The sequence below is a fragment of the Metopolophium dirhodum genome, chromosome 7 (genome assembly GCF_019925205.1).
Source record: "Metopolophium dirhodum isolate CAU chromosome 7, ASM1992520v1, whole genome shotgun sequence".
Lineage (NCBI taxonomy): Eukaryota > Metazoa > Arthropoda > Insecta > Hemiptera > Aphididae > Metopolophium > Metopolophium dirhodum.
The window spans coordinates 14,518,829-14,531,740 of record NC_083566.1 but is presented as its reverse complement, the minus strand read 5'-3'; the positions used below and the strand labels follow the sequence as shown (position 1 = coordinate 14,531,740).

The following is a 12,912-nucleotide window of genomic DNA, read 5'->3' as shown; positions in this document are numbered from 1 at the left end:
CTGTGGTCATTAGGTACTTTTATATAGTTGTATTATAATTTATATTATGTATAACCATTTCAAGTACCTATCTAGAAGTATTATCAAGTATTATAGTTAATATAATCACACTGTTTTACACAATATGTGCCTGTGTCAAAATATGAATCTTTTATAGAATACAATATAATATACCTAATACTTATATTTTATTTAGGGGTGTTAATATAGTCTTTATTAATGGACCACCAACCGCGGGGCGTTCTACTGCTGGTACCACAAACTTATTTGGCATGCTATACCTACCTTAACCTGTGGGGATCCGATTTTTGTGTGTGTACGTTACCTAAAATATACCATTAATTGCTCTGCTGTATTTTTTTCAAAATCCTATTGCATAATAGGTATGAATAATACAATATATTTTTTTGGATATATACCTATTATATAGATAGTAATTATTATATTATAATAATTCATCTAAAATTACTAGCTGTTATTAACTTTTATGGAAGTCAATATCGATACACCTTAGAACGGTCTGAAAAGGTGCATGGCATAAATAGCTCAAAATGCATTAATCTAAATATTTTGTAAATTTAATTTGTATAGTAAATAATAATAAATAATACTACAAATAATGTTATTTGTATTGCAACAATAAATCAAAATAATATTAACTAAAAAGCGAGTAAGTAGATGGCGTTCTGATATACAGTAGGTCACAACTTACAAGTGGGTCACTGTCTAATTGATAATGGTATTACCTTTAAATTCAATGATATAATATCATTGCATATGAAAAACGATTCTGAGCAGAGACGGTTTGTCAGTGTGGATATTTTATAATATATTTATATTGTTATTACTTATTCAATTTGAAAATTGAAAATGGACTTTAAAACAAAAGTCAAAACTAGGTACAAAATAATATTTTTACAGGAAATGTGTAATATTGGGTAGGTATACAAATAAAATAATTTTCTTTTTAATCGAGATAAGTAATAACACTAATAACTAATAACATTGATTTAAAAATTAAAAAGGACAAATATGAAATATGTACGCAGGAGTGTACACGCCTCAGCCCATCATAGATTAATGTACTCTCCGATTAGTGACATAATAAAGTATGGTAAATGACATCGTTTTCTTGAATATAATATATTATGTAGATAGTTATTTAAAACTTTATTTTAAAATTACACTATTCATTGTAATTCATTGTTATGCAATTTTAAATTAACAACTATATATTTTTTCAAATAGGTACTGCATAAAATTATGTACCACATAAAATGTTACTTAGGTACTACTGATTTAATTGTTTTCAGATTATTTATTAAATTACATGTTCATAGGTTTATAAAAGTCTTTATATTTAACAAATGCCTTTTTATAAACTGAACTTTTTTATAAATATCATCATGACCACTAGATAAATAAAAAATAACACAAAATGTAATATAATTTGTTATTTGTGTTTGCTTTTTAAATACAAATATACAACTGTTAATTTTCTTGATAAACTTGATAGTACAAAAGTACATAATAGTTCTACTATCAATATTATTTATTCTAAACCTGAAACTTAGAAATATTGACCACATATTTAAGATTTAAATACACCATTAAGAAGTGCTTCTAAAACTATTACTTGATTAGCTTAAAATTTAAAATGTTTCATTTTTAAGTTAAAATCGTTTAAATTATTTGTGGTAAATAAATTATTGGTCCAGTATATTGCAAAAGGTTTTGTAAATGTTGGTCCTCACAATACTGTGTGAGTGTGCTTGATTTTTCGTAAAAAAAATACTAATTCTTGTAATCTCCCTGAGATGGGCGTATTTTTTTAATTTTCCCCGGGTGTTAAAAAGCTAAGATCCGGCCCTGGATCTGGTCTGGCTAGGGACAACTTTTTTTATGTTTGATTTTATGTCATAAATTTCACATTACAGTACCTAAATTACCATTAGCAACTGATGAATTACGCTAGGTACCATAGTTAGGTACTTAGGTTTAGGTACCTACATTGTTTTTTTAATAATATGATTCAATTGCTATCGATTGATGCCAGATAAGATAAGATATTAAGATATACAAAGTTTAGTATGGTTAAGACCTCATCGGGTAGTCAGCGCTCCCCGTAGCAGTTACAAGGGGAGTACTGTTTTCGCCCCGCTATCATAATGATACAAGATGGCGAGTGTTTACACCTCTATATATTATTATCCGAACCATGAATACCAGAATAAGGAGACCAACCTGTATATTTTTCCAAAAATTTACAAAACAGGATTTTCGAGCTTATTTAATGGACTATTACAAGACAATAATATACGAGTTAAATCTAAAAAATATTATGACCTGTTTGGCGTGTCTGTAATAAAACTTTGTGTAGTTTTTTTCTTCTACTTCTTTTTGTAATTCACACCGTTTTACTCCAAGTATATGTTTGTCTCTTGATAAATGTTGTTGTATAGAAAACCGTTTTTCAGCAGAAACTTTTACGTTGCATATATTAAACAATAACACCGTTCCGTCGGTAAAAAAAATATCTTGGCCAAACTCTTGTACAAACGCACGCAATTGACTCGCCGATGAACATTTTATTTTCGACATTTTAAATGAAATAATTAAAACTAGATGCACGCGTGTTACAACTTACGAAAAAAAAGTAAAAAACTTGTAATGAACGATATCGTCAGATGTCATTATCTATCGATTTTATTGCTCTGACAAATTATTAAACAGATTAATATATTATATAGTGATTCTAAATGTAATTTGCCACGCTGCCAATCGCAAACTCGTTATCTAAGTTTTTATAATATTGTATTATCCAATACGAGATACGAGAAGGTACTTACTTTATTGTTTGTTAAAAAAAAATATATATATAAATTTATATAAAACTAGCGTTAGCGTGTATAATCTTAAATTACAATTTCAAGTTAGAATTTTGGATCCAAAAACTCCAATAATGCCCTAAACACCTTAAAATACCCTGAAAAAATGAAGAGAAAAACGTTAAATTAAAAAATTGCCAAAAAATGCAAAATAAATTTTCTATTTCTCCTTAAAAAGTACATGTTACGAATTTGTGACCATACGAGCATCGTACAGCAACCTTTGGAATAAAATGAAAAGTGCATCGAAATCCTAGCCCTATACGACATTACTATACAATGTGATATATTTTACCTAGATTGGAAATAAAACATATTTTTACTAGCCATATATTTTCAAAGAATTCTTAGGATTAGATTATAGCCTATAGGTATGACTAGGTATGTTATATAGACATTAGACTTGCGATTCTGAATCTGGTCATTGCAACCTCTTTGGTAGATAATAGATTGTTTAAGGTAAACACAAAACATACATAAAATAACATATAAGAAAATATGTTTAGATGTTGTGAAAAAAAAAACGCTTGCCTAGTCTGGGATCGGCATGTAAACTTTCATGATTTTTAATTTTTAGAAATTTATCAACTGATATCACACCCAAAAGGTATAATAATTTGAATCCAGAAAATGTCAGTGTGAACAGCCCTACAGAAAACCATTTTCATTTTCATTTCGTGAGATAGATCTCCGAAACCGGAGAGCAGATTTTGTTGTTCGGGGTCTTGTTAGATTCACATTGGTTAGGAGAAGTGCAGTGAAGATTTTCAGAACTTTATCTTTAATATTTAACTCACTACGAAACCTTAGAAAAAATTAAAACACATTTTATTGGGCATTTTTTGATGTTTTTAAGCTTTACAGCTTTGTAGTCAATTAACGATTGAAGATAAAGTTCTGAAAATCTTCACTGCAATTTTCCAAGCCAATGTGAATCCAACAAGACCCCAAACAACAAAATCCGTTCTCCAGTTTCCAAAATCTATCTTGCTAAATGAAAATCTAGCGAAAAATAACTCTTTTTTTTTATCTGTAAAAAATTAAAAAATTAAAAAAAAAAAAATTTTTATCTATACATTTTGTATCTACATGATAATCTCCTTTTAATGAGTTATCAACCAACTTTCTAGCTATCATACTTTAGGATAAAAGTTAAAAATATAGAAATTTTGGGACTGTTCACTCCGACGTTTTTATGGATTCAAACCGTTATACCACTTGGGTGTGATAATCAAATCTCTCTCATTAATATTTTATATTAAAGCTAGCTAAATTACCCACCTATTCATAATTACTGAGTTACATTTTTAATATATTCCTATTTAACACAAATTCTTGAAGTTTTCAAAATTCAGACATTTTTCATTTCAATTACTATATACTTTGATTAAAAATCAAGAAAGTAATAGAACTTTTAGTTTGTGGGTTATTCAATCTTTAAAAGATTGAAAATTACCTATCAATGCATATTGATGTAATATAGACAAGGAGTTTAAATAAAAGTTTATTCTTATGAATTTATGAATATTACATTATTATCAGATAAAAATCACGATAGTGTTAAGTGCGCCTTTACGGCTGGCAATGCAATTCTGACGGACATATCACAATATATCCACACCGTCATTCAATAACAGCTTGTATCATTGAGAGGGTTAGTGGGGGATAATCGAGAATATAAATACTAAAATACATATAATTACATAATAATAAATAAGATGGTCCTCCCATGGGGACAGCCCTACAGAGTGTTGACGATAATAATCATCAGGACGATACAACTTTTTTTTTCTTATCTCATTTTGGCGCCTATGTCTTTTACCGGGGGAAATATTGAGTAATAAAAACACATTTGATCACCAAGAGATTCAGTATGAATGTGGCAGGTCAGGCCAAGCTCTGCAGATTATTGGAACAATATATTATTATTTATTATATCTAATTTTATTATATTTTAATATCATTTATCTATAGAAGTACCTATAATAATAACAATGATGCACCGATCGACTTCGGTCGTGGCAATTTGTTCATGCCACGTCGCTGTAATAAGCACGGTGAAATCGAAGCTCGAAGTTTCTGAAATAACGGTTCATCAGATCACATGACTAAATTATTATCAGTGGTAGCGGCGACTCTGGCGATCGGCTGTGGGGTGGTGGTGCGCAAGCCGGGGTAGGAGCAGCTAGCGTGCGGACGTACTCGAAACTCACGCCGACATGCATGCGTGCGCGCACGCGCGTGCCGGGAAATCCGTTTTCCCATCCACGGTCGGGAAATCAACGTGCCAGTTCTCCGATGACTTCGGTGCCGTCCGCACATGCCCGGTACGCCGATTCGTACCGCCGGAAAGACGACCAGACACACGATCGTCATACCGCCGCCGTCAATCCTGCGTAGGTACACCGTCACCGTCAATTCACGTGTAGGTACCGTACGAGGGCTTTGACGGGCTCACCGGCAGTGTCGTCATGCAGGTGGTAGTGCGACAGTTTCGGAGACAGTCGTCAGCCACACGACGACGGTCATAGCCGTGACACGCGTGTCAACACTTGTCTTCCGGCCGTTTGTTTACCCCTCAGTCTAACCCAATAGCATAACACCCGATTCAAGGCCATATGACCATGGCGCGTCAGTCCGCGATGGTGACCGCCATCATAACTGTCGTACTCGGGACTTGCACGACGGCGTCAGCCCTAGGGCATGTAGATAAACCTACAGGTACGTACGAGAGAAGCTATTTGTGAACTATATCACATATTAATAACATAATATTGTTTTCATGTAGTGTAAATACCTGCAGTTTTTAAAAGTTTCAAATTCAAAACTATAAAAATTTCAAATATAATATGTTGATATATAAACATTTTTAATGCATATAATTGGATTTAATTTGAGTAAACATATGGTAATAACCATATTATTAACATATTCATTCGATTTATCATCGATGCTCGGTATAAAGATTACAATAACTTTAATAAACATAATATTATTAAGGCATACAAATTACAAGAAATCAGAAGATTCTTGAAGGTATATTTATAAACCCAAAGTAAATGTATATTACATTTGAAAATTATATATCAAACGCAAAATTTTTGTTATTTTATTATTATTACTTTATTACATTGCCGAATACAGTACCTACCTATAATATAAAATTAAAATTAATTAAGTATCCTATGACATTTTTAGAAACATAGTTATTACTACATATCAATTAAAATTCACGTTTCACGTACATACATTTCTTCTCAATAGGTGTAGACAGGTATGCAGAGCAGTGGCGTGTCAAATTATTTTACAGCAATGATTAACAGTGTTTTTGTTTTTCTAGTACTAGGTACTCGTTATTTACTTGATACACATAAGCGGAAATAGGGAATAATAAGTGGGATGAGGATACAATTATATTTTACCTACCTAAAAATGATTATTTTAAGCTAGTTTTTTTTTTTTTTTAAGCTAGTTTTCTATAATCTATTCACAAACTAATTTATTTGTAATTGACAATTTGTAAAATGTTAAATTCAAATACCTTACGTCGAAAGTGTAGTATTTCAAATTTTTAATTTAAGAATTTCTTTCAAGTATAAGAAAATCTATAACATCAACATATTAAGGTAGGTATATAAAAAGTCTATATTAGAATTAGAACCATAGTCAAAATCTTATCCCGTTCGACTGCTTGCCACTAATCAATATTTTGTCGTTTACTAATAAATTAATAACAATGATAATATAGCCATATAGGTAATATAAACAGACGTCTTTTGTTCATCAATATTTATCTATCATACATTTACCGCTTTACCATGACCACTGTTAGTTGCTTCCACCACCCCAATAATTAAAATTTAACTGCACTAGTATACACTACTGATTCAAGGTACATATTGCGATTTCATAATGTAATTATAAGTGATAGTTATATGACTTGTGACACCTCGTTTATGATCGGGTTATACCGAAATAGTTACGCATAGTACTATTTACATAAGTTTAAAATTTTTAAGATGGCTAATAGGTAGATATATTGTATTGTTATAGAAAATTAAATAGGTAGGTACACCTATTAATTCGTATACGAATGTTTTTTACTCTGAGTTCACGGGTTAAGTACTTATAATGAAATTAACAAAACGCCAATCCTGAAAATTGTTTTTTAAATTTTAAATTGTACCCATCTATTTTAATCGATTATTAATCAAAATAATATTAATAATTTTTAATAATACAGTCAAACAGAAAAAAATAATTCTTATAATTTGTTTCCAGTAATTAGCACTAGTTACATTAATGTTGGAAATTTCATTATAATAAATCAAATTGTTTTAGTTTTTCATACATAGGTACCATTGAAGGTTTCATTATTAAATATTTTTTATAGATTTTTATTTTAAAAAGTACGATTTTTGTTTAATTGACAATTGTATTAATATTTGCATGATTATACTACGCAACAGTGCAACACCCTTAATCGTAAATGTAATACTTTTAAATGTTATATTAGGATGACAAAAGTTTACAAAACTTGGTTGTTATTATTAAACGAGCCTTTAATATGAGCATCAAACATAAATTAATTTTTATTCGGCTTGAATTTATTTTATACAATAAAAAACAACAAATATAATATATTTTGTGCTAGAGTATTTATTTAAAAATACAATATTAGGTATATCATTATTAAAGTAAAGTAAATTCTTTTTAGTTAATTTTGTATACCATAAATTCAGACTTTTGAAAGTAAATAGGTAGTTATTGGTCTACGTGCATAATGTTTGTAAACATCACAAGCAGCTTCAAAATATTTGAAAAGTTTTTAATATTTTAAGAAATATACACTTGACAAACAGCTTTGAAAACGTTTAGATTATATTTTCATGCACAATGTACACACAATTATTATTGAATACCATATTTAAATTTTAACTTACTATAATATTAACCCAATATTTCCAAAAATATTTTCATATAGGTATATAGTTGATATAGTATGCTATTGCAACAAAATACTCGTATTCCCGCATATTAAATATTTTGTTTACTGAAAACAAACCTATAAGACTGTTATAAGACTGTTGGAATACCAACTGTACACGCTGATGTATTGAAATTGCATAAGAAATAGTATGCTGGCTAACGAGTAGATAATATAGATAGTTAATAATTATGTTATTAATAAAAAAAATATATCAGAAATAACAACTATTATTTGTTGAACGGTAAATGTAAACCTTATTCCATACAGTTTCGTATTTAAACTCAGGAAAAGGCCATTTAATAATAACAAATAACATGGTAAATTTGTTATGAAAAATTTTTTAATGTTCGTTCATTATATTAAGATATAAATAGGTTAGATAGGTACATAATAAATATCTCGATGAATACAATTGAATAAGAATATTTCTTAATAATATAGTTATAACATATTATAAGTTTTAATATGTATTTATGTTATATATGGTTAAGTTGAGGATTAAACTATATTATATTATCGTAAGACATTTTTTAAAATTTAAATATACGGTCAGTGTTAGTGAATATTGAGATTGAATTGTAGTTATTTATTTAGATATGGATTACACAATACGCTGTTCATAAATAGGTACACACATCACATGATTATAAATTACTTTATAATATAGTTAAGACTCAAGAGATAATATGTACCTCCTATGGTTTGTAAATAATGCTGAAAGCGTTGAATTAGTAATCAAATTAAGAATAAACTATTCGAATAAACAACTAATTTAAATTAGCTATATTTCAAAAAATATTTATTTGATATTAACATTATATGTGACAAGTGAGTAGTGATTCACACTAATGCAGTCACAACTTAATTATACTACTACAGTTTTAGTACATTATTACAGTACGTGTTTGACCACTAATAATTCTCCACGTGTATTTAATTACCTATCGCAAATGAAACTTTATTAGCTTCCGATAGCATCCCAGCGGTTACCGCGTTAAACAGCTATCACCTACATAACATGGATATTATATAATATTACCATAGCATTTGAGAGAAACGTAAGCAATAAGGAAATATTAACCGAAAGTATCGTTTTTATTTATTAATTTTCTTATATAAATAAAACCTTGAAAATTATATGACCGGAATTTATTTAATTATTTACCTTAAGGGATTTTTTTCACAACGATACAGATAAAAACTATAACCAAAAGGAAAAGTTAACATTTTATTCATCGTTTTAATTATCTAGAAAATTTTACAGAAAAACTTTTTGTTTTCCATTCAATAGATTATGTTAATATTATTCAAATAATATATTATGCACTACCTATGTGCCATTAAACATTTTAAATAGAAACATGTTTTATCTTAATCGTTTAATAGGGTTGAGGCATCATACTTTTATAATACAATTATAATAATTATGCTAACAATTTACAATTCATTTTTTGCCACGTGATGCCAAAATTACTTAAAATTTCAAGAACATGTTTTACTTAAATGCAAGTAAAATTAAGTGACTCTCTAATGATTAACATTAAGGTGCTTCTTCCTCTAAGCCATCAAGAACCTGTGTGTAATGTTGGTGTGACCTGAGCGTAATTTATTTAGTTAAGGTAGGTACCATTTCATCCCTAATTTATTCTTTTAGTTTTATGTTGGAGTTTTGCCATCTATTTGTACTCTCATTTAACTTGTTATTTTCTTCATTCGAAATATTTTTTTTTTAGCTTTAATGGTTTCATTAGTGTAGTTTCATGCATCTTCATATAAGATTTTTGTTCAGTCAATGGTTGTCCAGTATTAGTTGCAGAAAATAAGGCTCATCTGCTCTTTTATTTAGGTACTTTTAGTTCTGAGTGACTTATAGTATCTATATTATAGTTATTTGTTTTAAATGTTTAGTGGAATTGTCTAAAATCTTGTCTCTAGATTGTTTTTTTCTGTCCTGATGTCTTTGGGTTTGATCTGGCTTTATGTTATAGGTACTTTTATGGAGCTTAAGTTTTTCAGAGTTACTGAAACTGATATATTTTAATCGTCTTCTAAGATTATGATCTGTATAGCCTTCAAAATAGCTAGGTATTGATTTAGATGGAAATATGGAACAGTTTGGTAAAAGTTTGTATAAAATGAACAAAACAAAACTATTAGTTTATTGTCAGCCACTTATAAAAACAACTAAAATGCATTTTTTAAAGAACTTTCCCGTTTTTATATTTACATTTTATACTACAGATCAAGATTGTTCTAAAAGTATTAAATATTTGATTAAGATTCATGAAACGGCCAAATCTGAACTATGTTTCTTATTCTTTATTCTATTCAGACCATATAGTTATATTATAACTATTTTGATTGAAATAGTATAGTATAGGTACCTACATAATGACAATTTAAACACAAATATATAATTTTATCATTTAGATAATTTAAACAATATTTCATATTGTGATAAACTATGTACATTTCTGAATGGTGATATTATAATATATTTTGTTGTGTAGTGGTTTTTTTTAATCAAGAGCCAAATGCGATGTATGGAAAATTAAATATACTTAGGTACATTTTGAATTATTGAATTATTATCTAAAAAAATGAAAAGAATTTTTTTTATGTCAAATTGAAACGTGAAATTATTAGTTAATGATAATTATTGTGCCTACGTATATTAATTATTTACTTTGAAATATATTTTGTTTTGAATCTTGAACTGAATATTTATTGCAGTCATTTATGATTCAATCTTGTTATAAAAATCCATTCAACCTGGATATTACATATTGTTGTAGTAGCATTAACTATTAAACTTTAAAACAAATTAATTTAACATACAAATTGGATCACTCATGAATTTATTAGATTACCTGCATAATTTTATTTATTTGAAAATAATTCAGCGAAATGTGCCTTCTTCAAAAAAAAAAAAATCTAATATGCTTTTTACATTTTTTCAAATGATAATACAATAGTCTAACAAGTAACAATAATTCAGAAAATATAATATAATGTATAAAAGAGTGTCTCGCTTTTTTTTTATTAAAGCAATGTTCACAGTGTCAAAGGCCATTTGACTACACAATCAAACTTTTACATAGGTACTTACAAAAATTATAGTTTACAATTATTTACATTTATTACAGCTAGTGCTTTACCCATATACTTACATCAGATCATATACTATCTTGAAATTAGTTCTTTATATTTTCTGAAAATGTTTTCTCTTTAAAAAAAATCAAAAGCTCTGGATGTTTCACGGATCAATGTTAAGAGATTCTGATATTTTATGACGGCATACTCGATTCTTTCTTTTTCTTTTTGTACATTTGGCATTCAGCTAGAATGCGTTTCACAGTGAGGCTCCGAAAATGAAACAGAGGTTCTTTTATTATTTAACAATATGCAATTTAATGTATTTTTATGATTTAATTTGAATATTTAAAATACGTTAAACTATTATAATTTGTCAGTTGTTTTTTTTATAAATTATCAAACTACAGATTTTAAAGTTTTTGTATTTTACTTAGTCTTTAATATTACTAATAACAAAAAAACTCTTCACGTAAACCAATATTTTCACGAAAAAAAAACTATTCTATACCTTGTAATATAGTTGAATAAAAAAGAAGAAACTTTTCAGTTGGAGAAATACGTTATTTATTACGCTTCGATGAATCTAGCTGTTATAAGTACAGAACATTTTGTATACATAAAGTTTCCCGATTCTGGTGATTGCGTAGTCTTTCAGGTATGAAAAATCGTAAGTACTTGGAAAACTTCAAAAAGAAGTAGTAGTCTTAAACATTTTTTTTAAAAGACAGGCAAATCTGTAATTTAAATTTAATTTAATATTGATGATTACCAAATTAGTTACAACATATTATTTATAAACACCCAAACACAATTAAAAACACAATATCGAATATTTATACAGTTAAAAAATATTCAATTTATACTTAGATAGATACCTATATATTTTTAAACTTCATAGGTAATTCGACAGTTTATAATATCCTATAAGCATCAATAATGATTTTTGAAATAATATAAATTTAAAAACCGGTCGAACATTAGGTACAAGACGTTACTAACTAGGTAGCTATTTGTCCTATTTACATATTCTTACATCTTAAAAACAAATTTGAGACTGATAAATATTATTTTAGATAGATGAATTTATATTATTTTCAACTATAATATTTAAATAATTAAATTTATGAAAGTGTTTTTATTGTGACATAAAATTATTAAAACGATTAAGATGAAATATAATATGTATATCTACGATTTATTAATATTTAAAAATATTTCTAACAATAAATTTTTCTTTTAGCTTGGTTAGCGCATCAAACTAATAACAAATTAAAATGAGGTATTGTAAAAATAAATTGAAATAAAAATTGTTCAAGTTTAATAATTAAATGTAATGTAATATAAATTATAACGTTACGTATAATGTTATATTAATTAGAAATGAAAGTTATAAAAGTTTTCTATATGTCTATTGAAAATTAAATGAAATAAATCATCAAATAGCTTGGGCTTTACATTTTAAAATAATGAACATCTATTGTCCTATGTTTATAGGACAAGTTATATTATATAGGTACTATTGATAGGTACATTACACTAGTACCACAACCTAAACTATTTTCTTCGAATTTGGTTTCATACTTTAGTAACCGATTAGTAACCATTCGTAACCGGAAATTTGGAATTCGTAACCTAAATCAAGTACCAGGAAAACCGTTTTTCCCAAGTATTTATTAAATACAGTATAACCTCATAGTATATCTTATGAAAAATCACTAAACAAACTTATCTATGCTGTTGAGTTATAAAAGAGGTTTTGATCTGAAAAATATTAAATAATTGCATCTTGGTTGTTGACAGACAGTCAATTATATAATTATGAAGAGTAATATTTATGGGATGACACTCGTTACATAAAATGTCTACAACATCTTTAATCATTATGTGTGAGAATAATATTAGCTGGATAAAAAAAACTATTAGGTTAAAGAGAAAAGT

General features: G+C 27.7%; 1 protein-coding gene across 1 annotated transcript in view; it reads left to right on the top strand.

Annotated features, from left to right (window-relative positions):
* The first annotated feature begins 5,196 nt into the window (after window positions 1-5,196).
* LOC132948036 (locomotion-related protein Hikaru genki) overlaps window positions 5,197-12,912 on the top strand; it is a 140,198-nt gene continuing 132,482 nt past the window's right edge. The window contains exon 1 of the mRNA XM_061018295.1: window positions 5,197-5,609. Coding sequence (XP_060874278.1) covers window positions 5,507-5,609 — 103 coding nt within the window. The 5' untranslated portion in view covers window positions 5,197-5,506. The remainder of the gene's footprint in view (window positions 5,610-12,912) is intronic.